Source organism: Tachyglossus aculeatus, chromosome 22 (assembly GCF_015852505.1).
Source record: "Tachyglossus aculeatus isolate mTacAcu1 chromosome 22, mTacAcu1.pri, whole genome shotgun sequence".
NCBI lineage: Eukaryota > Metazoa > Chordata > Mammalia > Monotremata > Tachyglossidae > Tachyglossus > Tachyglossus aculeatus.
This window is the reverse complement of record NC_052087.1, coordinates 35,638,855-35,666,160: the sequence shown is the minus strand read 5'-3', so window position 1 is coordinate 35,666,160 and position 27,306 is coordinate 35,638,855. Positions and strand designations below refer to the sequence as shown.

General features: G+C 51.2%; 1 protein-coding gene and 1 non-coding gene across 4 annotated transcripts; both read right to left on the bottom strand.

Annotated features, from left to right (window-relative positions):
- Nucleotides 1-1,081: 1,081 nt before the first annotated feature.
- TKFC (triokinase and FMN cyclase) lies at nucleotides 1,082-26,319 on the bottom strand. 3 transcript variants are annotated; one of them, XM_038764395.1, is made up of 18 exons: nucleotides 26,232-26,319; nucleotides 23,308-23,520; nucleotides 19,110-19,299; nucleotides 17,477-17,587; nucleotides 17,212-17,393; nucleotides 16,652-16,730; nucleotides 14,467-14,556; nucleotides 13,940-13,974; nucleotides 13,077-13,161; nucleotides 12,889-12,978; nucleotides 10,933-11,049; nucleotides 9,660-9,779; nucleotides 8,997-9,134; nucleotides 5,693-5,799; nucleotides 5,452-5,555; nucleotides 5,259-5,292; nucleotides 3,641-3,730; nucleotides 1,601-1,750 (listed from the first exon to the last, which is right to left on the bottom strand). In XM_038764395.1, the coding sequence occupies exons 2-18, from the start codon at nucleotides 23,311-23,313 to the stop codon at nucleotides 1,601-1,603; spliced, it is 1,728 nt and encodes a 575-aa protein (XP_038620323.1). In that variant the 5' UTR covers nucleotides 23,314-23,520; nucleotides 26,232-26,319. The 3 variants fall into 3 exon arrangements, with proteins under 3 accessions (XP_038620325.1, XP_038620323.1, XP_038620324.1); XM_038764396.1 differs by lacking the exon at nucleotides 26,232-26,319 and adding an exon at nucleotides 24,710-24,801; XM_038764397.1 differs by lacking the exon at nucleotides 26,232-26,319 and having other exon boundaries at nucleotides 1,082-1,750; nucleotides 23,308-23,612.
- TRNAS-AGA lies at nucleotides 11,733-11,814 on the bottom strand. The gene has a single exon. It is a non-coding gene; the product is annotated as a tRNA-Ser (tRNA).
- Nucleotides 26,320-27,306: the final 987 nt, after the last annotated feature.

The following is a 27,306-nucleotide window of genomic DNA, read 5'->3' as shown; positions in this document are numbered from 1 at the left end:
TACTTCCCAAGCGCTTAGTCCAGTGCTGTGCACACAGTAAGCGCTCAATAAATACGATTGAATGAATGAATGGTCTGCAGCCTAGCTCTAGGCTTGGGGTGGGCGCTTCCCTCTCTCGCCCAAACATCTGGGCTTGGCGGCTTGTGCAGGCTCTTTGAAAAGCGAAAATTTGGGGAAGGAAGCAGACATATCATACTCTATTTGTGCTTCTCTTAGGTGATTTATTGGCTGCTACTTTACGGGAAACGAACAAAAACAGGACAAAATAAACCATGACCCCCTCCACCCCCATGTCTGATAAGGCATTTAAAAAAAAAACCCAACAAATTAGCCTTGTTGGCTAGAGAATGAGTGGGTGCCAGTAGAGAAAGTACCCCTTTAATGAAGCTCAGGGCTGGTGAGGTGGGGCGGGGGGAGATAAAAATGTGAAGGAGGCCAAGATCAGAGCTGGGCCTGTGGTCAAAGGTTTATCAAGAAGGAGAGGCTCTTTCGGAGGGAAAGTTTGGCAAGGAACGAAAGCCAAGGTGATAAAGAAGCCAACAGCACCAGGTGCTGTAAGCGTTCAACATTATGCAACGGACAGGCTCTTTTGGTGCCCGCTGTGGCCGGGACCGTGGGCTCAGCATTGTCTTTTCCAGCCACATGCGTCCTGCTGGGTGGATTTCGCCTTCAGATGTGTCGCCTTTGACCGTGAAGGACAACCCCGAGGGAGAGGGCTGGACGAGGGGAGGATCGGAGTCAGTGGGTCGGCTGGTGTTGGGAATCTGGCGGGGCCAGGCTGCTTCTTGGGGCCACCTCTGGGGAAGTGGGATGCAATCCTTGCCTCTCGGTAATCGGAGTCTTCGATGTCTTGAAAGGAGACCGTGTGGCTTAGTGGAAAGAGCCCGGGCTTGGGAGTCAGAGGTTCCAATCCCAGCTCTGCCACATGTCTGTTGTGTGACAGTGCTCTGCACACAGTAAGCGCTCAATAAATGCGATTGATTGACCTTGGGCAAGTCATTTAACTTCTTTGAGCCTCAGTTCCCTCATCTGTCAAATGGGGATGAAGACTGTGAGCCCTATACGTGGGACAACCTGATCACCTTGTATCCCCCCCCAGCGCTTTGCACATGGTAAGCGCTTAACAAATGCCAGCATTAATTATTATTACTACGTGGGCTGGAGAGTCCTGGCTACCTTCAAGGGGAGGGGAGGAGGGAGAAGAGGGGTGCTGCACTCTTATAAAACAAGATGGAGTTAGAAGGTCCAAATGGTGCTTAGAAAAGGAGGAGCACCGGGACCGTGAGCCGGAATGGTGAGAAGCCCTGGGTTTCGGAGAGGGAGGGGAGGATGGGTGGGTGATGGGCAGAGGGACACAAGAGGAGGAGGAGGAGGAAGAAGAGGATCACGCACTTGGTCAAAGGTTTATCAAGAAGGAGAGGCTCTTTCGGAGGGAAAGTTCGGCAAGGAACGAAAGCCAAGGTGATAAAGAAGCCAACAGCACCAGGTGCTGTAAACATTCAACATTACGCAACGGACAGCCTCTTTCGGTGCCCACTGTGGCCGGGGCTGTGGGTTCAGCATTGTCTTTTCCAGCCACACGCGTCCTGCTGGGTGAATTTCACTGTAAGGCCTCCAGAATGGCTCTAAGGATGGCTGCCGCTGCTACTGCCCCCGGATCCGGCTGATCCAGGCGGGAGGAGCCGACGTAACTGGCCCGGCCCGCTCCGGCTTCCATATGTCTGGTGGCGTCCGCGGCGGCTTCGGCTCTCTGAGAAGAAAGGCGAAGGAGCGGGGTTCAGGGCCCGGTGTGGGCTTCACCCTTTCTTTCTCCGTCGCTCTGCCCCAGGGTCCTTCCCGAGCGGCCCATCAACCCCGTGGAGGCCAGCCTGGGGAAAGTGTGCGGAGCAGCCTTTGGCTGGTCGGCCAGCAGATTCCTTCATGGGAGTGCAGTCACTCCCACTCGGAGGTATCGGAATACAGTCGGAAACGGTCGGAAACCCCGAACGCCGCTGCTCTCGGAGCACGCGCTTCTGCGATGGCAAACCGAACATCACGGCTACCTCGAAGATGGGATGGACCCGCTGCAGGTCAGGGAAGTTGCCTCGCTGTGCCCTGAGGCGCAGACCGAAGGCCTCCCGAGCCAGGATCTGGGCTTCCTTTCTGGGGAAAGGCTCGCCTCGGCTGCCCTTGCTAGATATCCCAATCGGGGATATCCTATGCAGAAGCTGGGAAGCAGCACTAGATATTCCAATCGGGGATATCCTAGGCAGAAGCTGGGAAGCAGGACCGCTCACGGACCTTACGTGACGATGAGGTCCTGTTGGAGGTGAGCATCATTTTAAATTTCACCAAGCAGGCTCATTTATGAAGCACTGAAATCAAAGATTTCTGCACTTTTAGATTGTGAGCCCGCTGGTGGGTAGGGACTGTCTCTATATGTTGCCAACTTGTACTTCCCAAGCGCTTAGTACAGTGCTCTGCACACTGTAAGCGGTCAATAAATACGATTGATGATGATGATGATGCACTCTCAAATTTCCAGGGATCACCAGAGATTCCCAGTGACACCACAGTGTCACGGCCCTCGGAATGAAAGCTTCCGTCCTACCTCGGTCTTAAAGGAACAGTGGGGGGCTCAGAAAACTCTTCCTTCTTTCTAGGGAAAGGCTCTCCTCGGCTATCTTTGCTGGACATCCCATCGGGGATATCCTAGGCAGAAGCTGGGAAGCAGGACCGCTCACGGACCTCACGTGACGATTAGGTCCTGTTGGAGGTGAGCATCATTTTAAATTTCACCGAACAGGCTCGTTTATGAAGCCCTGAAATCAAAGATTTCTGCACTCTCAAATTTCCAGGGATCACCAGAGATTCCCAGCAACACCGGAGTGTCACGGCCCTCGGAATGAAAACTCCCGTCCTACCTCGGTCTTAAAGGAACAGTGGGGGGGTTCACAAAACCCTTCCTTCTTTCTGGGGAAAGGCTCTCCTCGGCTATCTTTGCTAGACATCCCATCGGGGAAATCCTAGGCAGAAGCTGGGAAGCAGGACCGCTCACGGACCTCACGTGACGATTAGGTCCTGTTGGAGGTGAGCATCATTTTAAATTTCACCAAGCAGGCTCATTTATGAAGCACTGAAATCAAAGATTTCTGCACTCTCAAATTTCCAGGGATCACCAGAGATTCCCAGCGACACCGGAGTGTCACGGCCCTCGGAATGAAAACTCCCGTCCTTCCTCGGTCCTAAAGGTACAGTGGGGGGGCTCAGAAAACCCTTCCTTCGGCAGGATTAAGAGGGACCAGCAGTCTGCAACGATTCCGTATGGTGTCCGAATCCGAAACGGGAACGGGGTCCCGAGGGGATGCGTTTGTCCCAAAGGCAAACAGTTCCAGCAGTCTAAGGGCAGTCACCTGGGGAACTCGTTACCAGTGTGGTTCAAACGCTGCTCTGCCTCTTCTTCAGTGTGGATCCCAAATCGAGGGACGGGGGCAGTGGGGTGAGGTCGGGCGTCCGTGGGCAACCTTATAGTAACTTGGTTCAAAGATGGCCCTTCATACAGTACCCCGGGACTGGGGGAACCGACCCCGCTGCTCGGCCCCGACTGGAGTTTCCACTCGCCTGAGAAGGCGTTTCCTCTCGAGGGGCCGGGACCGCTTACCTCGACTCCCTTGGCCAACACTTGTAGCAAGTCGGCCCCCGGGCTCTTTAAGGCTTGGAGTTCCCGGCCTGCGGCCCACAGGGAGTCCAGCTGGTCGAGAAAAGAGCGCAAGGCTGAGCCCGCATATACCCCCCATCCCACCCCATTTCATTCACCTGTATATACGTATATACGTTTGTATGTATCTATTACTCTATTTTACTTGTACATATTTATTCTATTTCATTTTGTTAATATGTTTTGTTCGGTTCTCTGTCTCCCCCTTCTAGACTGTGAGCCCACTGTGGGGTAGGGACCGTCTCTAGATGTTGCCAACTTGTACTTCCAAAGCGCTTAGTACAGTGCTCTGCACACAGTAAGCGCTCAATAAATACGATTGAATGAATGAATGAATTCACTCAATCGTACTTGAGTTGAATTCACTCAACCTGTATATATGTATATATGTTTGTACATATTTATTACTCTATTTATTTATTTTACTTGTACATATCTATTCTATTTCATTTTGTTAATATGTTTTGTTTTGTTCTCTGTCTCCCCCTTCTAGACTGTGAGCCCACTGTTGGGTAGGGACCGTCTCTAGATGTTGCCAACTTGTACTTCCAAAGCGCTTAGTACAGTGCTCTGCACACAGTAAGCGCTCAATAAATACGATTGAATGAATGAATGAATTCACTCAATTGTACTTGAGTTGAATTCACTCAACCTGTATATATGTATATATGTTTGTACATATTTATTACTCTATTATTTATTTATTTTACTTGTACATATCTCTTCTATTTATTTTATTTTGTTAGTATGTTTGGTTTTGTTCTCTGTCTCCCCCTTTTAGACTGTGAGCCCACTGTGGGATAGGGACTGGCTCTAGATGTTGCCAATTTGTACTTCCCAAGCACTTAGTACAGTGCTCTGCACATAGTAAGCGCTCAATAAATACGATTGACGATGATGATCGTACTTACTGAGCGCCTACTGTGCGCAGAGCGCTGTACTAAGTGCTAGGGAGAGTACAACACGCCAATAAACAGACACATTCCCTGCCCGCAGCGAGTTTACAGTCTTCTGCTCCCACCCCTCCCTGGGAGAGACGAGGATAACCTGAGGCCCGACTGATGGATGAGGCCTGAGGATGACACGCAAATTCGTGAAGCGTTCCATATTTTTCGCCCATCCGCCAAGCTAGCTCTCTTCCTCCCTTCAAAGCCCTACTGAGAGCTCACCTCCTCCAGGAGGCCTTCCCACACTCAGCCCCATCCTTCCTCTCCCCCTCTTCCCCCTCCCCATCCCTCCCGCCTTACCTCCTTCCCCTCCCCACAGCACCTGTATATACGTATATATGTTTGTACGTATTTATTACTCTATTCTACTTGTACATATTTATTCTATTTATTTTATTTTGTTAACATGCCTTGTTTTGTTGTCTGTCTCCCCCTTCTAGACTGTGAGCCCGCTGTCGGGTAGGGACCGTCTCTCTACGTTGCCGACTTGTACTTCCCAAGCGCTTAGTCCAGTGCTCTGCACACAGTCAGCGCTCAATAAATACGACTGAATGAATGTATGAATGAATGAGCATTGGGGTCAGGGGCCGAGGGGAGGGAGGGGAGACACGCACCATAGTCCTGTCCCCGGGAGCGGCTTTCCCGTACCTGTCGGGGAAATCGGAGGATGATTAGAGCAGGAGCAGGTCCCACCGGGAGCTTCTGAACCCCGGTCCCCGTTAGGAGGGAAGAAAGCTCCCCGCTCTCCCGTCGGGAGCGATCCGGGGGATGAGGTGACCCGAGGCCCTCTTCCTCCGACGCACTCACCGCTGCATGGCGTCCAGCCCGGCGTCCATGGCGGTGGCCCAAGCCGGGAGGTCAGCCCGGGCCTTCAGGGGTCGCGCAGCCGCCGTCAGGAACAGGCCGTAGAGCTGGGAACCACAACGGGCGGAGTCTGAGCCGGACCACCTCACCCCAGCTCCCATCCCACGTGTGGTTCGTTGGAACGGCTCCGTTCCCGCCGGGCCCCTGCCGATCGGGGTCCCCGGGGCCCCGGCTTCGTACTCACGGCTCCCGACGAGCCCCCCATCTTCTCCAGCAGCAGCCGGGCCAAGCCGGAGAGCAGTTGGGAAGGGCGGGAGGGGACGGGCCCTTCCTGAAGCCACTCTTGGATCGCTGGAGAGAGAGAGAAGGACGCAGGACCCCGTGAGGAGGGGAAGATCAATCAATCAATCAATCAATCGTATTTATTGAGCGCTTACTATGTGCAGAGCACTGGACTAAGCGCTTGGGAAGTACAAATTGGCAACACATAGAGACGGTCCCTACCCAACAGTGGGCTCACAGTCTAAAAGGGGGAGACAGAGAACAGAACCAAACACACCAACAAAATAAAATAAATAGGGTAGAAATGCACAAGTAAAATAAATAAATAAATAGAGTAATAAATATGTACAACCATATATACATATATACAGGTGCTGTGGGGAAGGGAAGGAGGTAAGATCCTTCCCCTGTGACCGAGGGGTGGGGGAGAGAGCCCGGGGGACTCTCTACCTTTCATTCAACCGCATTTATCGAGCGCCTACTGTGTGCAGAGCACTGGACTAAGCGCTTGGGAAGTCCAAGTCGGCAACGTCTAGAGACGGGCCCTACCTGCCGACGGGCTCACAGTCTAGAAGGGGGAAGACGGACAACGAAACAAAACGTGCAGACGGGTGGCAGGACCATCAGAATAAACTGAATTACAGCGACGGGCACATCATTAACAAAATGGAGTAGTAAATATGTAGTAGTGATGTGTAGCAGTAGTAGTAGTGTTAAATCTGTAAATCTGTAAATAGTAGTAGTGGCAGCAGTGTGGCTCAGTGGAAAGAGCCCGGGCTTTGGAGTCAGAGGTCACGGGTTCGAAACCCAGCTCCGCCACTTGTCAGCTGTGTGACTTTGGGCAAGTCACTTCACTTCTCTGAGCCTCAGTTGCCTCATCTGTAAAATAGGGATTAAGACTGTGAGCCCCCCGTGGGACAACCTCATCACCTTGTAACCTCCCCAGTGCTTAGAACAGTGCTTGGCACATAGTAAGTGCTTAATAAATGTCATCATTAATATGTAGCAGTAGTAGTAGTATTAAATCTGTAAATATATAAGTAGTAGTAAATATGTAGTAGTAGCAGCAGCGTGGCTCAGTGGAAAGAGCCTGGGCTTTGGAGTCAGGGGTCACGGGTTCAAATCCCAGCTCTGCCACTTGTCAGCTGCGTGACTTTGGGCAGGTCACTTCACTTCTCTGGGCCTCAGTTCCCTCATCGGGAAAACGGGGATTAAGACCGCGAGTCCCCTGTGGGACAACCTGATCACCTTGTAACCTCCCCAGCGCTTAGAACAGTGCTTGGCACATAGTAGGTGCTTAATAAATGCCATCATCATTATTATTAGTAGCAGTAGTAAATATGCACAAGTGCCTGCCTAGATTCTACCCGGCCGTCTCTCGCCCTTTGGCCGTTCCCAAGCTGGGGCTGAGGAGGAAGCGCCAGGAAGGAACCCAAGGAGATGCCCCCTTTCCCACCTCTGATGAGAAGCGACTGGGGGAATGTGTGGCTCAGTGGAAAGAGCCCGGGCTTGGGAGTCAGAGGTCACGGGTTCTAATCCCGGCTCCGCCATGTCTGCTGTGTGACCTTGGGCAAGTCATTTCACTTCTCTGAGCCTCAGTGACCTCATCTGGAAAATGGGGATGAAGACTGTGAGCCCCCCGTGGGACAGCCCGATCACCTTGTAACCTCCCCAGCGCATAGAACAGTGCTTTGCACATAGTAAGTGCTTAATAAATGCTATCATCATCATCACCTTGTATTCCCCCGGCACTTAGAACAGTGCTTTGCACATAGTAAGTGCTTAATAAATGCTATCAATCAATCAATCGTATTTATTGAGCGCTTACTGTGTGCAGAGCACTGTACTAAGCACTTAGGAAGTCCAAGTTGGCAACATATAGAGACGGTCCCTACGCAACAGTGGGCTCACAGTCTAGAAGGGGGAGACAGAGAACAAAACCAAACAAATTAACAAAATAAAATAGAATAGATATGTACAAGTAAAATAAATATCTATCTTCATCATCATCACCTTGTGTTCCCTCCAGCACTTAGAACAGTGCTTTGCACATAGTAAGTGCTTAATAAATGCTATCATCATCATCACCTTGTATTCCCCTCAGCACTTAGAAGTGCTTTGCACATAGTAAGTGCTTAATAAATGCTATCATCATCATCACCTTGTACTCCCCTCAGCACTTAGAAGTGCTTTGCACATAGTAAGTGCTTAATAAATGCTATCATCATCATCACCTTGTATTCCCCCCAGCACTTAGAACAGTGCTTTGCACATAGTAAGTGCTAATACATGCTATCACATCATCACCTTGTATTCCCCCCAGCACTAAGAACAGTGCTTTGCACATAGTAAGTGCTTAATAAATGCTATCACCTTGTATTCTCCCAGCACTTAGAACAGTGCTTTGCACATAGTAAGTGCTTAATAAATGCTATCATCACCTTGTATTCCCCCCAGCACTTAGAACAGTGCTGTGCACATAGTAAGTGCTTAATAAATGCTATCATCATCACCTTGTATTTCCCCCAGCACTTAGAACAGTGCTTTGCACATAGCAAGTGCTTAATAAATGCTATCATCACCACCTTGTATTCCCCCCAGCACGTAGAACAGTGCTTTGCACATAGCAAGTGCTTAATAAATGCTATCATCACCACCTTGTATTCCCCCCAGCACTTAGAACAGTGCTCTGCACATAGCAAGTGCTTAATAAATGCTATCATCATCACCTTGTATTCCCCCAGCACTTAGAACAGTGCTTTGCACATAGCAAGCGCTTAATAAATGCTATCATCACCTTGTATTCCCCCCAGCACTTAGAACAGTGCTTTGCACATAGCAAGCACTTAATAAATGCTATCATCACCACCTTGTATTCCCCCCAGCACTTAGAACAGTGCCTTGCACATAGTAAGTGCTTAATACGTGCTATCATCACCTTGTATTCCCCCCAGCACTTAGAACAGTGCTTTGCACATAGCAAGTGCTTATTAAACGCTATCATCATCACCTTGTATTCCCCCCAGCACTTAGAACAGTGCTTTGCACATAGCAAGTGCTTAATAAATGCTATCATCATCATCACCTTGTATTCCCCCCAGCACTTAGAACAGTGCCTTGCACATAGTAAGTGCGTAATAAATGCTATCATCATCATCACCTTGTATTCCCCCCCAGCACTTAGAACAGTAAGCGCTCAACAAATACCAGCGATATTATTATTATTTTCATTATCAGAGGGAGGCGGGAAGCGGGCACGGACCGACCTCTGGCAGCTCTGCTGTGGGTGGTCCCGCAGTCCCCATCGCCGGCGGCCCGGTCCAGGGCGTTCAGCTGTTCCTCCATGTCCAGAAGGGTGGTACACACCCGCTCCAGGATTTTGGCTGCCTGCCGGCCGGCCGGGCCTCAACGAGAGTGAAGTGGGGGCGGGAAAAAGGGGAAGAGTCATCGGGAGAAGGAGAGGTCCAGGCCGGTCTGGCTCTGGCTCTTCTCCCACCCCCCTGAGCTAAGCACGACGGGACCCCCCTTCTCCTAAGAAACACGGCGGTGGTCTTAAGCGCTTACTATGTGCCAAGCGCTAACTGCTAAGGTGAGAGGCCGGGGGCCCTTCCCTTTCCCCAGCGTCCGTTCTGACCGCGGCCTCAGACGAGAGAAGCAGCGTGGCTCAGTGGAAAGAGCCCGGGCTTTGGGGTCAGGGGTCATGGGTTCGAATCCCAGCTCTGCCAACTGTCAGCTGTGTGACTTTGAGCAAGTCACCTCTCTGGGCCTCAGTTCCCTCATCTATAAAATGGGGATGAAGACTGTGAGCCCCCCGTGGGACAACCTGATCTCCTTGTAATCTCCCCAGTGCTTTGCACATAAATGCCATCATTATCATTATTACTATCATCATCAAGCCCCCTCGTGGGGTTGTCAGGGCTCCGTGGTACCTTCCGAGGCGGCCGGCTCCTCGGCCCTGGGGCTCTCAGTGGGGGCCGCCCTGCTCCGCTGGCGTCCCGACACGGGGACCTTGGCCACGTTGGGCCAGGCGGCCGCGGTCGTGTCGGCATCTAGGAAGGAGCAACGTCAGGGTCGTCGAGGGGCAGGCCATGGTTGGAGCCATCATCTCCCACCTCACCTCATCATCAATCGTATTTATTATCAATCACCTGGCTACTTTCCTACAACCCAGCCCGCGGGCTTCGCTCCTCCGGTGCCAACTTCCTCACCGTAACAGAGTGACGAGGGTGATGTGGGCGACCCCTCGCCCACATCCCGCCTCTGGCCTGGAACGCCCTCCCTCCTCAAATCCGACAGACAACGGCTCTCTCCCCTTTCAGAGCCTTATTGAAGGCCCATCTCCTCCAAGAGGCCTTCCCTGCTAAGCCCTCCTTTCCTCTCCTCCCGCTCCCTTCTGCGTCACCCCGGCCTGCTCCCTTTAGAGCAGCAGCGTGGCTCGGTGGAAAAGGCGCGGGCTTGGGACTCGGAGGTCATGGGTTCTAATCCCACCTCTGCCGCCTAAGCAGCGTGGCTTAGTGGATAGGACATGGGGCTGGGAGTCGGGAGGACCTGGGTTCTAATTTGACTTGGGGCAAATCACTTCACTTCTCTGTGCCTCAGTTCCCTCATCTGGAAAATGGGGATTAATCAATCAATCAATCATATTTATTGAGCGCTTACTATGTGCAGAGCACTGTACTAAGCGCTTGGGAAGTACAAATTGGCAACATAAGATTAAGACTGTGAGCCCCACGTGGGACAACCTGATTACGTGCATCTCCCCCAGCGCTTGGAACAGTGCTTGGCACGTAGTAAGCGCTTAACAAATACCAAAATTGTTGAGAAGCAGCATGGCTCAGTGGAAAGAGCCCGGGCTTTGGAGTCAGAGGTCACGGGTTCAAATCCCGGCTCCACCAATTGTCAGCTGTGTGACTCTGGGCAAGTCACTTCACTTCTCTGGGCCTCAGTTACCTCATCTGTAAAATGGGGATTAAGACTGAGCCCCCCAAGGGACAACCTGATCACCTTGTAACCACCCCAGTGCTTAGAACAGTGCTTTGCACATAGTAAGCACTTAATAAATGCCATCATTATTATTATTCACTCCGCCTCCCCCAGCCCCACAGCTCTTACCTACATATCTGTCATTGATTTATTTGCATTAATATCCGTCTACCCCTCTAAAGTGAAGTCTGGGGACTGAGCGGCACGGCGGGCGCTCACCGATCAGCTTCAGGAGGGGGTCGTCCACCAGCAGGAGGGTGAGGGAGACCCCCGCCATCTCCAGGGCTGACATGAAGGTGCCCACCAAGGCGCGGGCGATCTTCACCCCTCGGGCCTCTGCATCACAAGAGCGGGAGGGACGTTTCGTGAGTTCCTCGTCCGCTGTGGGACCTCGGGCAAGTCACTTCACAAATGGGGAGGAAGACGGTCAGCCCCCCGTGGGACAACCTAACCATTCATTCATTCATTCAGTCGTATTTATTGAGTGCTTACTGTGTGCAGAGCACTGGACTAAGCGCTTGGGAGGTACAATCAATCAATCAATCAATCAATCGTATTTATTGAGTGCTTACTGTGGGCAGAGCACTTGACTAATTTTATTTTGTTAGTACGTTTGGTTTTGTTCTCTGTCTCCCCCTTTGAGACTGTGAGCCCAATGTTGGGTAGGGACTGTCTCTATATGTTGCCAATTTGTACTTCCCAAGCGCTTAGTACAGTGCTCTGCACATAGTAAGCGCTCAATAAATACGATTGATGATGATGATGATGATGACTAAGCGCTTGGGAAGTACACGTGGGCAACATATAGAGACGGTCCCTACCCAGCAGCGGGCTCACAGTCTAGAAGGGGGAGACAGACAACAAAACAAAACATGTTAACAAAATAAAATAAATAGAATAAATATGTACAAGTAAAACAGTAATAAATCTGTACAAACATATGTACATATATCCAGGTGCTCTGGGGAGGGGAAGGAGGTAAGGCGGAGGGATGGGGAAGGGGAGGAAAATTGGAAATCTGTAGTCGGCAGGATTCGAACCTGCGTGGGGAAACCCCAGTGGATTTCTAGTCCATCGCCTTAACCACTCGGCCACGACTACTACATTCATTCATTCATTCATTCAATCGTATTTCTTGAGCGCTTACTGTGTGCAGAGCACTGTACTAAGCGCTTGGGAAGTCCAAGTTGGCAACATATAGAGACAGTCCCTACCCAACGGTAGGCTCACAGTCTAAAAGGGGGAGACAGAGAACGAAACCAAACATACTAACAAAATAAAATAGAGTAGATATGTACAAGTAAAATAAATAGAGTAATAAATACGTACAAACATATACACATATATACAGGTCATCTGAGTTCTCTGGGTCTCGGTTGCCGCATCTGGAAAATAGGACTGTAAGCCCCATGTGGGATAGGGATGGTGTCTAAGCTGATTAACTTGTATCTACCCCAGTGCTTAGAGCGGTGCTTGGCCCATAGTAACCACTTAACAAGTACCATAATTATTATTACGCGCTATAATTATACTAAGCGCTTAGTACAGTGCTCTGCACACAGTAAGCGCTCAATAAATACGATTGATTGATTATTACGATTAGGTTTCTGATACGGGCCAACGCCGCACAGCAGCCCCTAGCAACGGGCGAGGCGGCTCTCACCTGCCAAGTTCTCCGATCCCCTTCCAGGTCATCCCCCGGGCCCGGAATGCCCTCCCTCTGCCCACCCGCCAAGCTAGCTCTCTTCTTCCCTTCAAGGCCCTGCTGAGAGCTCACCTCCTCCAGGAGGCCTTCCCAGACTGAGCCCCTTCCTTCCTCTCCCCCTCGTCCCCCTCTCCTTCCCCCCATCTTACCTCCTTCCCTTCCCCACAGCACCTGTATATATGTATATATGGTTGTACATATTTATTACTCTATTTATTTATTTATTTTACTTGTACATTTCTATCCTATTTATTTTATTTTGTTGGTATGTTTGGTTCTGTTCTCTGTCTCCCCCTTTTAGACTGTGAGCCCACTGTTGGGTAGGGACTGTCTCTATGTGTTGCCAATTTGTACTTCCCAAGCGCTCAGTACAGTGCTCTGCACATAGTAAGCGCTCAATAAATAGGATTGATTGATTGATTGATTGATGGGGACGGAGGGGGAAGCGGCCCCCTCGATTTCCGACTCACCCAGGCAGCGGACGGCGGAATCGGCCACGACGCCCAGCTCCAGGTAGGACAGGCCACCCAGGTTGTTCACCACCAACACCACAGAGGAGCCTGGCGGGGACGAAGACGATGCCGCCACGTTAGCAACCCCGAGGAAACTCTTGCTCGGCGGGTGGGAGGCCGGGGGGGCTGCAGCCCGGGGGACTCACCGGGCTCCACTGGGACACGGGAAGCGTTGGCGGGGCTGCTCATGTGATCGATCACCGTCTTCACGACCTCATCCGCCGTCGCCATCTGCGTGAGGGAGAATGGGACTGAACCGGCGGGGTCTCGGAAGAAACCTGCCTGCCCAGGTTACAGTTTAGACTTGTGAGCCCGCTGTTGGGTAGGGACTGTCTCTATATCATCATCATCAATCGTATTTATTGAGCGCTTACTGTGTGCAGAGCACTGGACTAAGCGCTTGGGAAGTACAGATCGGCAACATACAGAGACAGTCCCTACCCAACAGTGGGCTCCTCACAGTCTAAAAGGGGGAGACAGAGAACAAAACCAAACATGCTAACAAAATAAAATAAATAGATATGTACATAGTTATTACTCTATTTTATTTGTACATATCTATTCTATTTATTTTATTTTGTTAGTATGTTTGGTTTTGTTCTCTGTCTCCCCCTTTTAGACTGTGAGCCCACTGTGGGATAGGGACTGGCTCTAGATGTTGCCAATTTGTACTTCCCAAGCGCTTAGTACAGTGCTCTGCACATAGTAAGCGCTCAATAAGTACGATTGATTGATTGATTGATATGTACGAATAAAATGAATAATTAGAGTAATAAATATGTACAAACATATATACATATATACAGGTGCTGTAGGGAAGGGAAGGAGGTAAGATGGGGGGATGGAGGGGGGGACGAGGGGGAGAGGAAGGAAGGAATATGGAATATGTTGCCAATTTGTACTTCCCAAGCGCTTAGTACAGTGCTCTGCACATAGTAAGCGCTCAATAAATACGACTGATGATGATGATGATGCCCAGGCCCTTGGGAGGAGAGCGAGTCCCGCCTACCTTTATCCTCTGCACCCCAGCCTCCCCGTGGATCCCTACGGAGAGAAGACGCACCAACATCAACAGCGGCCACGGCGATGGAGGGCTACATGATGATGATGGTGCTGATGGCATTTGTTAAGCGCTTACTATGTGCAAAGCACTGATCTAAGCGCTGGGGAGGATACAAGGTGATCAGGGTGCCCCACGTGAGGCTCACAGTAATCCCCATTTTCCAGATGGGGTAACTGAGGCCCAGAGAAGTGAAGTGACTTGCCCAAAGTCACACAGCTGACAATTGGCGGAGCTGGGATTTGAACCCATGACCTCGGACTCCCAAGCCCGTGCTCTTTCCATTGAGCCACGCTGCTTCTCACGTGGGCCCGGCCCTGCCGTTTCCCCTGGGCCGGGGACACGGAGTCCACCCGATGGATCGGCAGTCCCCAGAAGGGCGCCGCTCGGAGAGATCCACGTGGACAAACATCCCGGGGGCTAGATCCGTCCGCCGGACGGGGGGCGGATTCCGGTAATTGGGAAGCCAGGCTTACCCAGGCCCAACTCCATCTCCTCGGGGCCAAGCTGGAAGGTGGGCCTGGAGCCGGGCACGCTGCAGGAAGACAGGCTCACACCCAAGGTTCCTGGGAGGAGTAATCAATCAATCAATCAATCAATCAATCAATCGTATTTATTGAGCGCTTACTGTGTGCAGAGCACTGGACTAAGCGCTTAGTTCAATCGATGAATGAATCCCCTCCCTCCCTCATTCATTCATCCCCCCGCCTTACCTCCTTCCCCTCCCCACAGCACCTGTATATATGCTTGTACATACTTATCACTCTATAAATTTATTTATTTTACTTGTACGTATTTATTCTATTTATTTTATTTGGTTTATGTGTGTTGTCTGTCTCCCCCTTCTAGACCGTGAGCCCGCCGTTGGGTAGGGACCGTCTCTAGATGTTGCAAACTTGGACTTCCCACGCGCTTAGTCCAGTGCTCTGCACACAGTAAGCGCTCAATAAATACGACTGAATGAAAGTATTGATGGAGATCAATAGTGCTTGATACTAAGTGCTTGGGAGAGCATGATAGACAGAATTAGCGGATGCTTTCCCTGCCCATAACCAGTTTAATAATAATAATAATAATAATAATGATGGCATTTATTAAGCGCTTACTATGGGCAAAGCACTGTTCTAAGCACCGGGGGGCTACAAGGTGATCAGGTTGTCCCACGTGGGGCTCACAGTCTTCATCCTCATTTTACAGATGAGGGAACTGAGGCCCAGAGAAGTGAAGTGACTTGCCCAAAGTCACCCAGCTGACGATTGGAGGGGCCGGGATTTGAACCCATGACCTCTGACTCCAAAGCCCGGGCTCTTTCCACTGAGCCACGCTGCTTCTCTTGACTCTAGTTTAGAGTCTAGATAGGGAGACAGACGTTAATATGAGAGGAGAGGGGGCAGGAGAGCGTTAAAACCTCTCTAGTCCATGGCACTGAAGCCACCCAGACAAGCTCATCTGCAGTGTGTGACCTTGGGCAAGTCACTTCACGTCCCTGTGCCTGTTTCCTCGTCTGTAAAATGGGGATTAAGACGGTGAGCTCCATGTGGGACACGGACTGTGTCCAAACTGATTAGCTTGTATCGACTTGTATCTGCTTGCATAAGAAGCAGTGTGGCTCAGCGGAAAGAGCCCGGGCTTTGGAGTCAAAGGTCATGGGTTCAAATCCCAGCTCCGCTGCTTGTCAGCTGTGTGACTTTGGGCAAGTCGCTTCACTTCTTTGGGCCTCAGTTCCCTCATCTGTAAAATGGGGATTAAGACTGTGAGCCCCCCGTGGGACAACCTGATCATCTTGTAACCTCCCCTGCGCTTAGAACAGTGCTTTGCACATAGTAAGCGCTTAAGCAATGCCATTATTATTATTATCTACTTGTATCTGCTTGCATGAGAAGCAGCGTGGCTCAGTGGAAAGAGCAGGGGCTTGGGAGTCAAAGGTCATGGGTTCAGATCCCGGCTCTGCCAATTGTCAGCTGTGTGACTTTGGGCAAGTGCCTCAGTTACCTCATCTGTCAAAAGGGGATGAAGACAGCGAGCCCCCCATGGGACAACCTGATCACCTTGTAACTTCCCCAGCGCTTAGAACAGTGCTTTGCACATAGTAAGCGCTTAAAAAACACCCTTATTATTACCCCAGTGCTTAGAACAGTGCTTGACACACAGTAAGCACTTGACAAATACCATTATTATTATTATTAGATGTCTGGGTCCCTCGGTGGAATTACAGGTTCATTCATTCAATCATATTTATTGAGCGCTTACTGTGTGCACAGCACTGTACTAAGCGCTTGGGAAATACAAGTTGGCAACATATAGAGACAGTCCCTACCCAACAGCGGGCTCACAGTCTAGAACAGCAGAAGCTGTTTTCTGGGATCCTGGCCTTCTTAAGGCCGTCAGAGGATCTCAGCTTCCTTTCTTCAGGCAACGGGGCAACCGAGGCAGACCGGGACAGACTTTCTGGGGCCGCCATGGGTGAGAGCTTCCAAAAAGGAGCCGGACTCTCTCCAGGCTGAAACGCGCTTCCCACCCCGACCTCTGGCATCTGTCAGGGAGTCGTAGAAGATACCCAGGAGAGTCCGACCTAGCTAGAGCCCAGCTTGGGGGGTGGAGTGGGGATGTTCCCTCCCATTACGGGGCGATTCCCCCATTCACGAACCCCCGGACACTCACCCATGGCACTCGCGGCTGCCCTCGCTTGCCTTGCAATCTCTTCCAGCCCCACGCCGGCCTCGGCTAGAGCCCCGGCCACCTGCGGCGTCGTAACGATAATAATAATTGCGGTGTTGGTTAAGCGCTTACTATGCGCCAGGCTGGGGTAGCTACACGGTAATTGGGCCGGACACAGTCCCTGCCCCACGTAAGGCTCACGGTCTTAATCCCCATTTTCCAGACGAGGCCCCTGAGGTCCGGAGAAGTGAAAGTGACATGTGGGGGAGCCGGGATTCAACTCGGGTCCTCCTCCACCCAAGGGCACGCCTAGTCGGTTCCGCCTCGGTGGAGGCCGGGCGCGCCATCGCACGTCACCCCACGCCCCGCTCGGAGGGGACAGGCCACCCCGCATCTCCCTCTGTCCCCGCCGTTCGTCCATCACGGTGGGGCGAGGCGAACCGGCCCGGTGACTCGCAGCCCGAGGACGACGGAAACGTTGGACCCGAGCTTTGTGGGGGGACTAGTTGTGAAGAGCCCCCCCGGAAGCCCCCCGTCCGGCCGGGCCGGGAGGGAGGACTCACCTTGTGGATGAGCACTGTCCCGCACAGACCCCTCCGGCCCGCTTTCTTCTGGACGGCGAAGGCGCTGTCGTCCCCGACAACGACCATCTCCACGGCGATGCCTTCGGACCGGGCCTGCTCCAGGGCCAGCCCGAAGTTGAGCCGGTCTCCGGTGTAGTTCTTCACGATGAGGAGAGTCCCCGCTGCGGACGCCAAGCAAAATCAAGGGGCGTCCGCCCGCCGGGCTCTTCTCTCTCCGCCTCCCGCTCGCCGCCCTCTCCCCTACCCGTGCCGGCCTGGGCCACTGCCCGGATCGCCGCCAAGATGCTGCCCACGGCCGGGGAGGTGAACACGGCTCCAGCGACGACGCCGGTCAGCATCCCCTTCCCTACGAAGCCTGCGAAGAAGAGGAAGGGGCGTTCCGGGGTGGGATGGACGGGTGGCTTAAGCTCCGCTTCCACTCCAGCTTGGCTGATGGGAACCTCTCCTTGTCCGGCTGGGCCAGGAGTCCCGTCTCTTGTTCCCGGCTGGGCTGAAATCTGTTCTGACGGCGGGTCATCATCGTCAATCGTATTTATTGAGCGCTTACTGTGCGCAGAGCACTGGACTAAGCGCTTGGGAAGTACAAGTTGGCAACGTATAGAGAAAGTCCCTACCCAACAGTGGGCTCACAGTCTAAAAGGGTTGTGGAGAAGCCGGCTGCCCGGTGAGACCGCTCCTACTCCTGGGATCCCTGAGTGCCACTGTACTTCCCAGGCGCTTAGTGCAGTGCTCTGCACACAGTAAGCGCTCAATAAATATGATTGAATGAATGAATGTGGATGCGTAAGGAGAGAACTCTGAAGCCTGGTGGCGGGGGAAGTCACCTGCCCAACTTGCTGCTGCCCTCCTCCCCTCTCTGACCACTGTCTTTAACCTCTCGGTCTTCTCCAGGCCTTTAATGATGATGATGATGACGGCGTTTATTAAGCGCTTACTATGTGCAAAGCACTGTTCTAAGCGCTGGGGAGGTTACAAGGTGATCAGGTTGTTCCACGTGGGGCTCACAGTCTTCATCCCCATTTTACAGATGAGGGAACTGAGGCCCAGAGAAGTTAAGCGACTCGCCCGAAGCTGCACAGCTAAGTGGCGGAGCTGGGATTTGAACCCATGACCTCTGACTCCAAAGCCCGGGCTCTTTCCATCATCATCATCATCCATCGTATTTATTGAGCGCTTACTATGTGCAGAGCACTGTACTAAGCGCTTGGGAAGTACAAATTGGCAACATCTAGAGACAGTCCCTACCCAACAGTGGGCTCACAGTCTAAAAGGGGGAGACAGAGAACAAAACCAAACATACTAACAAAATAAAATAAATAGAATAGATATGTACAAGTAAAATAGAGTAATAAATATGTACAAACATATATACATATATACAGGTGCTGTGGGGAAGGGAAGGAGGTAAGATGGGGGGGATGGAGAGGGGGACGAGGGGGAGAGGAAGGAAGGGGCTGAGTGTGGGAAGGCCTCCTGGAGGAGGTGAGCTCTCAGCAGGGCCTTGAAGGGAGGAGGAGAGCTAGCTTGGCGGATGGGCAGAGGGAGGGCATTCCAGGCCCGGGGGTCGATGGCGGGACAGGTGAGAACGAGGTACGGTGAGGAGATTAGCGGCGGAGGAGTGGAGCTTTCCACTGAGCCAGTCAAATGTCCCCCATCCCTCCACCCTCCCACCCCCCTCCGGCTACGGCCCCATCTTCCTGCCACCGTTCATATCCAACTTGTACTTCCCAAGCGCTTAGTCCAGTGCTCTGCACCCAGTAAGCGCTCAATAAATACGATTGAATGAATGACTCATCCACCCCCTTCCACCCAGAAATAAATCATCCCCCTTTCTCCGGCCCTCCCTGAGGCCGCCCCCGGGGCCCCGAGCCCTTCACCTGCATGGGCGGGTTCGTGTCCCGACCCTCCTCCGGACAGCAGAGCCACGCGGCCCTTCAGACTCTCCAGGTCGGAGCGCAAGGCCACCCTGTGTCCGGGAAGGATCTGGAGGTCGGGATTACAGGCCACCAGCCCGGCCAGGGCATCATCAGCGCAGCCAAGCACCGAATTCACCAGCTTCTTGGAAGCCTGAAGGAAAGACCAGGAGAGGCAGTCGGTTCCAAGTCTTAATCGAATCCCATCTCCTCCAAGAGATTTCCTCTTCTCCCACTCCCTTCTGCATCCTTCTTTACGCTCGGATCCGCACCCTTCGTTTACCCCACAGCGCTTACGTCCACATCCATGGATTCACTCGTGGCTCGGTGGAAAGAGCCCGAGCTTGGGAGTCAGAGGTTATGGGTTCAAATCCTGGCTCCGCCACTTGTCAGCTGGGTGACTTTGGGCAAGTCACCGAGCTTCTCTGTGCTTCAGTGACCTCGCCTGTAAAATGGTGATTAAGGCTGGGAGCCCCACGTGGGACAACCCGATCACCTTGTATCCTCCCCAGCGCTTAGAACAGTGCTTTGCATATAGTAAGCGCTTAACAAATGCCATCATTATTATTATTAGCATTATTCATCCATTCAATAGTACTTAGTGAGGGCATACTGTGTGCAGAGCACTGGACTAAGCACTTGGAAAGCACCATTCATATTAATCAATCAATCAATCAATCAATCGTATTTATTGAGCGCTTACTGTGTGCAGAGCACTGTACTAAGCGCTTGGGAAGTACAAGTTGGCAACAAAACTTAATGTCTGTTTCCCCCTCCAGACTGTAAGTTCCTTGCAGGCAGGGAACGTCTGTCAATTCTATTATGGTGTACACTCCCAAGCGCTTAGAACAGTGCTCTGCACATTCATTCATTCACTCAATCGTATTTATTGAGCGCTTACTATGTGCAGAGCACTGGACTAAGCGCTTGGGAAGGACAAGTTGGCAACATATAGAGACGGTCCCTACCCAACAGTGGGCTCACAGTCTAGAAAGGGGAGACAGAGAACAAAACAAAACATATTAACAAAATAAAATAATTAGAATATGCACAAATAAAATAAATAAATATGATTGATTGGTTGATTGATTGGTCAAGGGGCCCCAAATCTGCCCAACTGAAGCATTTTCCTTGGGGGCATCGGTGGCCACGTGACCCTGTCTCCGTTGGCCTTAGCGGATAGAGCACGGGCCTGGGAATCGGATAGCGGATAGAGCACGGGCCTGGGAATCGGACGGACCTGGATTCTAATTCCCGCTCCACCACTTGTCTGCTGCGTACCTCACCTGTAAAATGGGGATGAAGACTGTGAGCCCTAACTCGAGTCCAACTTAATTACCTTGTATCTCCCCCAGCGCTTAGAACAGTACTTGACCCATAGTAAGTGCTTAACAAATACCAGCACCATCCTCATTATTATCATTATTTCAAAACTGTCACAATTTGGCTACCGGCTGGGGATGGCCCTGATGAGGGTCTATCTCGCCGACAACCTCTTGCCCACATCCTACCTCTGGCCTGGAATGCTTTTTCCCTCCTCATATCAACCCCAGCGCTTAGAACAGTGTTTCGCACAGAGTAAGAGCTTAACAAATACCATCATTATTATATCAGACCGATGATTGCTCTCCCCCACTTCAAAGCCTTACTGAAGATACATCTCCTCCAAGAAGCCTTCCCTGACTAAGCCCTCCTCTCTTCTTCTCCCACCCCCTTCTGCGTCACCTTGACTTGTTCCTTTCGTTCATTCTCCCTCCTGGCCCCCATTTTCCTCTCGTCCTCCCCATTGCCCTCCAGCCCTACCTCCTTCCCCTCCCCACAGCATCTGTATATATTTGTACAGATTTTTTACTTGTATATATTTACTATTATTCTATTTATTTTGTTAATGATGTGCATATAGCTTTAATTCTATTTGTTCTGGCGGTTTTGACACCTGTCTACATGTTTTATTTCGTGTCTGTCTCCCCCTTCTAGACTGTGAGCCTGTTGTTGGGTACGGACATATATACAGACATATATATATATATATATATGTGTGTGTATGTATATCTATATATATATTGACTCTCCTTGAGTGACACCATTCAGTCGTATTTATTGAGCACTTACTCTGTGCATGTATATATATATATATATGTATATATATATATATATATATATACGTATATATATATATATATACACATGTAATTTATTCACGTCTATTAATGTCTGTCTCCCCCCCAGACTGTGAGCCCACCGTGAGCAGAGAATGCATCTGCTGTACTCTCCCAAGCGCCTAGTACAGTGCTTTGCACAGAGTAAGTGCTCGATAAATACGACTGAATGGTCTCACTCAAAGAGAGTGAAGGGTGTCATCAGCTACGGAAAACGTGCAGTGACAGGCATAGAGAAGCAGCGTGGCTCAGTGGAAAGAGCCCGGGCTTTGGAGTCAGAGGTCATGGGTTCAAATCCTGGCTCTGCCAATTGTCAGCTGTGCGACTCTGGGCAAGTCACTTCACTTCTCTGGGCCTCAGTTCCCTCATCTGTAAAATGGGGATTAAGACTGTGAGGCCCCCCGTGGGACAACCTGATCACCCTGTAACCTCCCCAGCGCTTAGAACAGTGATTTGCACATAGTAAGCGCTTAATAAATGCTATTATTATTATTATTATTATCTCCCCCTCCCCTTGAATTGGCTGCTGGGAGGAAGCCCCCTAGCCAGGCAGAGAGAAAGGTCATTTGAGGAAGATAACTGGTTAATAATAATAATAATGGCATTTATTAAGCACTTACTATGTGCCAAGCACTCTTCTAAGCGCTGGGGAAGATACAAGGTGATTGGGTTGTCCCACGTGGGGCTCACGGTCTTCATCCCCATTTTCCAGATGAGGGAACTGAGGCACAGAGAAGTGACTTGCCCAAAGTCACCCAGCTGACAATTGGTGGAGCCGGGATTTGAACCCATGACCTCTGCCTCCCAAGCCTGGGCTCCTTCCATTGAGCCACCCCGCTTCTCTGTAGTAGCCAGTGGAATCCCAATGACTGCAGCTTTCTAAGCCCCGTTCAATCGCATTTATTGAGCGCTTACTGTGTGTGCACAGTGCCGTACTAAGCGCTCCGATCAATCAATCAATCAATCATACTGAGCGCTTACTGTGTGCACAGCACTGTACTAAGCACTTGGGAAGTACAAGTTGGCAACACACAGAGACGGTCCCTACCCAATAGCGGGCTCACAGTCTAGAAGGGGGAGACAGAACAAATCCAAACATATTAACAAAATAAAATAAATAGAATAGATATGTACAAGTAAAATAGAGTAATAAATATGTACAAACATATATACATATATGTACATATATACATATGCCGAAAGGGGAAATCGGGACCCATTCTTCCAGCCCGCTGCATCTCTTAGCTGCAGCGGGGAGACCGTCATGGGATTTGGCTGGGATTTCAACAGATTTCCAACAGCCACATTCTCCCCGGGTCAACCATATCATTCATTCATTCATTCAATCGTATTTATTGAATGCTTACTGTGTGCAGAGCACTGTACTAAGCGCTTGGGAAGTCCAAGTTGGCAACACATAGAGACGGTCCCTACCCAACAGCGGGCTCACAGTCTAGAAGGGGGAGACATCAAACATATTAACAAAATAAAATAAATAGAATAGATATGTACAAGTAAAATAGAGTAATAAATATGTACATAGATACATATATACACATATATACATATGTCTATACATGTATACACATGCATATATACATATGCCGAAAGGGGAAATCGGGACCCATTCTTCCAGCCCGCTGCATCTCTTAGCCGCAGCGGGGAGACTGTCGTGTTGCCTACTTGTACTTCCCAAGCGCTTAGCACAGTGCTCTGCACACAGTAAGCGCTCAATAAATACGATTGATGATGATGATGATGATGGGGTTTGGCTGGGATTTCAACAGATTTCCAACGGCCACATTCTCCCCGGGTCAACCACATCATTCATTCAATCGTATTTATTGAGCGCTTACTGTGTGCAGAGCACCATACTAAGCTCTTGGGTAGTACAAGTTGGCAACACATAGAGACGGTCCCTACCCAACAGTGGGCTCCCAGTCTAGAAGGTATCGAGGTGAGCCAACCCCCCAGAGTGCCGAGGAGGGCCAGATGGGACTCACCTCCATGGGGACGACGGCAGGAAGGCAGGATTCGCAAGGATTCCCCTCGGAGGAGTCCGGTCACGTAGCCGATCCGAGGCTGAAGACCCGGAGGCCGAATGGAGGGGACGGGGCCTTCCCGGCACGGGACAGTCCTCCTGAGAAGTACGGCCTGGTGAGGTTTTGGGATGGACGTGAGAAGAGGAGGCAGCAGAGGAGGGCTGAAGAGAGGAGCTAAATAATAATAATGATCCAATCAATCAATCAATCGTATTTACTGAGCGCTTACTGTGTGCAGAGCACTGATCCAAGCCTAAAACTCAGGGGCAGAGGCACAACTCTGCAGCCCGAATGCCTCTGTCTCTATCGGAGACTTTGCTCCGAGTCCAAACTCCCCATCCCCGGCTAGGGGGATTGGGAGGGGGGAAAGAGAGTTTGTCCAAGGTTCACGCGGGCTTTATCGAGTTATTCCCTGCAGGAAAATCAATCACGAGAGAGATACTTTTAGACTGTGAGCCCCCTTTTAGACTGTGAGCCCCCTTTTAGACTGTGAGCCCACTGTTGGGTAGGGACTGTCTCTATATGTTGCCAATTTGTACTTCCCAAGCGCTTAGTACAGTGCTCTGCACATAGTAAGCGCTCAATAAATACGATTGATGATGATGAGATACTTAGCAGACCAGCAGTCTAGATGATAATAATAATAATAATAATAATGGCATTTATTAAGCACTTACTATGTGCAAAGCACTGTTCTAAGTGCTAGGGAGGTTACAAGGTGATCAGGTTGTCCCTCGTGGGACTCACAGTCTTAATCCCCATTTTCCAGATGAGGGAACTGAGGCCCAGAGAAGTGAAGTGACTTGCCCAAAGTCACCCAGCTGACAACTGGCGGAGCCGGGATTTGAACCCCTGACCCCTGACTCCAAAGCCCAGGCTCTTTCCGCCGAGCCACGCTGCTTCTCAGATCCGGGCCCTGGAGCCGAGTGAGTCCATGGGACCGGACAAACATTCCCAAACATTCCCAAATGTTTTAGACTGTGAGCCCACTGTTTTAGACTGTGAGCCCACTGTTGGGTAGGGACTGTCTCTATATGTTGCCAATTTGTACTTCCCAAGCGCTTAGTACAGTGCTCTGCACATAGTAAGTGCTCAATAAATACGATTGATTGATTGATTGATTGATTGCCAAATCGTCTTCTTAACAGTGGACATTCAGAGAGACTATACCGTCCCGTCCCCTCCCAGCTCCTGTCTTCCTATTGTCCGTCGCTCTGCCCATCAGCGCCCGGCCATCGGTGTCTCGCCCCGCTTTGTACCACCCTCACAAGTCATGGGTCAACGGCCCCCGTCCCACACGGGGCTCACGGTCTCAATCCCCATTTTACAGATGAAGGAACTGAGGCCCAGTGAAGTGACTTACCCAAGGTCACACAGCAGACAAGTGGCACCAGGCCGGTGCTGTAGCCGCGGCCACGGTAGTTCCCCTGACACGACTGATCCAGCCAGAGAAGCAGCGTGGCCTAGTACAGTGCTCTGCACGCAGTAAGCGCTCAATAAATACGATTGGATGAATGAATAGAGCACGGGCCTGGAAATCAGAAGGATGACAGTGCTTTGCACATAGTAAGCGCTTAAGAAATACCATCATTATTATCTCCAACTGCGTTTCACTGGTCAGGTTTTTGGGCTCTTGTGCCCATCTCTGCTTTGACCAGAGTGCGTGCGCAGAGGTGCTGTCTTTTCCTGTTGAGCAAGATGACCAAAAGGGGTCACTGAGGCAAGAAGCAGGGTGGCTCAGTGGAAAGAGCCCGGGCTTTGGAGTCGGAGGTCGTGGGTTCAAATCCCGGCTCTGCCACTTGTCAGCTGGGTGACTTTGGGCAAGTCACTTCACTTCTCTGGGCCTCAGTTACAAAGTGGGGATGAAGACTGTGGGCCCCCTGTGGGACAACCCGATCACCTTGTAACCTCCCCAGCGCTTAGAACAGTGCTTTGCACATAGTAAGCGCTTAATAAATGCCATTATTATTATTGTTATTCTCTGGGCCTCTGTTACCTCATCTGTAAAATGGGCATGAAGACTGTGAGCCCCCTGTGGGACAACCTGATCACCTTGTAACCTCCCCAGCGCTTAGAACAATGCTTTGCACTAAGTAAGCGCTTAATAAATGGCATTATTATTATACTCTGGGCCTCTGTTACCTCATCTGTAAAATGGGGATGAAGACTGTGAGCCCCTTGTGGGACAACCTGATCACCTTGTAAACTCCCCAGCGCTTAGAACAGTGCTTTGCACATAGTGAGCGCTTAAAAAACGCCATTATTATTATTATTATTCTCTGGGCCTCTGTTACCTCATCTGTAAAATGGGCATGAAGACTGTGAGCCCCCTGTGGGACCACCTGATCACCTTGTAACCTCCCCAGCGCTTAGAACAGTGCTTTGCACATAGTGAGCGCTTAAAAAACGCCATTATTATTATTATTATTCTCTGGGCCTCTGTTCCCTCATCTGTAAAATGGGGATGAAGACTGTGAGCCCCCTGTGGGACAACCTGATCACCTTGTAAACTCCCCAGCGCTTAGAACAGTGCTTTGAACATAGTGAGCGCTTAATAAATGCCATTATTATTATTATTATTCTCTGGGCCTCTGTGCCCTCATCTGTAAAATGGGGATGAAGACTGTGAGCCCCCTGTGGGACAGCCTGATTACCCTGTAACCTCCCCAGCGCTTAGAACAGTGCCTTGCACATAGTAAGCGCTTAATAAATGCCATCATTATTATTACAAGTTGGAAACATCTACAGACGGTCCCTACCCAACAACGGGCTCACAGCCTAGAAGGGGAAGACAGACAACAAAACAAAACATATTAACAAAATAAATGAGACAGAATAGCCAATATGTCCAAGGAAAATAAACAGAGTAATAAATCTGTACAAACATATATAGAGGTGCTGGGCGGGCCGGGTGTCTGTCCATCCGGGTCCCTGGCGCGGGGCGGAGCCAATCGCCTGGCGCGCCTCCTGCCGGCGGCCAATGGGAGGGCTGGGTGTCTTTCCATCCGGGTCCCTGGCGCGGGGCGGAGCCAATCGCCTGGCGCGCCTCCTGCCGGCGGCCAATGGGAGGGCCGGGTGTCTTTCCATCCGGGTCTCTGGGGCGGGGCGGAGCCAATCGCCTGGCGCCCCTCCCGCCGGGGGCCAATGGGAGGGCTGGGTGTCTTTCCATCCGGGGCCTTGGGGAGGGACGGGGCCAACGGCCTGGCGCACTTCTCGGCGGCGGTGGCCAGTTTCTTTCTTTCCTTCTTTTTTTTTTTTCCTTTCTTTCTCTTCCGTCCCCTACATTCCCCGGAAACCGCCCTCTCAAAGGTCACCAATGACCTCCTGCTAGCCAAAGCCAACGGCTCCTACTCTGTCCTAATCCTCCTCGACCTCTCAGCTGCCTTTGACACTGTGGACCACCCCCTTCTCCTCAACACGTTATCTGACCTTGGCTTCACAGACTCCGTCCTCTCCTGGTTCTCCTCTTACCTCTCCGGTCGTTCTTTCTCAGTCTCTTTTGCGGGCTCCTCCTCCCCCTCCCATCCCCTCACTGTGGGGGCTCCCCAAGGTTCAGTGCTTGGTCCCCTTCTGTTCTCGATCTACACTCACTCCCTGGGTGACCTCATTCGCTCCCACGGCTTCAACTATCATCTCTACGCTGATGACACCCAGATCTCCATCTCTGCCCCTGCTCTCTCCCCCTCCCTCCAGGCTCGCATCTCCTCCTGCCTTCAGGACATCTCCATCTGGATGTCCGCCCGCCACCTAAAGCTCAACATGTCGAAGACTGAGCTCCTTGTCTTCCCTCCCAAACCTTGTCCTCTCCCTGACTTTCCCATCTCTGTTGACGGCACTACCATCCTTCCCGTCTCCCAAGCCCGCAACCTTGGTGTCATCCTCGACTCCGCTCTCTCATTCACCCCTCACATCCAAGCCGTCACCAAAACCTGCCGGTCTCAGCTCCGCAACATTGCCAAG

What these genes read in the sequence shown, in the direction of transcription:
- TKFC (XM_038764395.1), bottom strand. An exon ending in ACACGAACCCGCCCATGCAG is followed by an intron (nt 17,588 to 19,109) that starts GTGAAGGGCTCG and finishes TCTTCTTCGCAG; the next exon opens with GCTTCGTAGGGAAGGGGATG. An exon ending in GGCAGCCGCGAGTGCCATGG is followed by an intron (nt 14,557 to 16,651) that starts GTGAGTGTCCGG and finishes TACTCCTCCCAG; the next exon opens with GAACCTTGGGTGTGAGCCTG.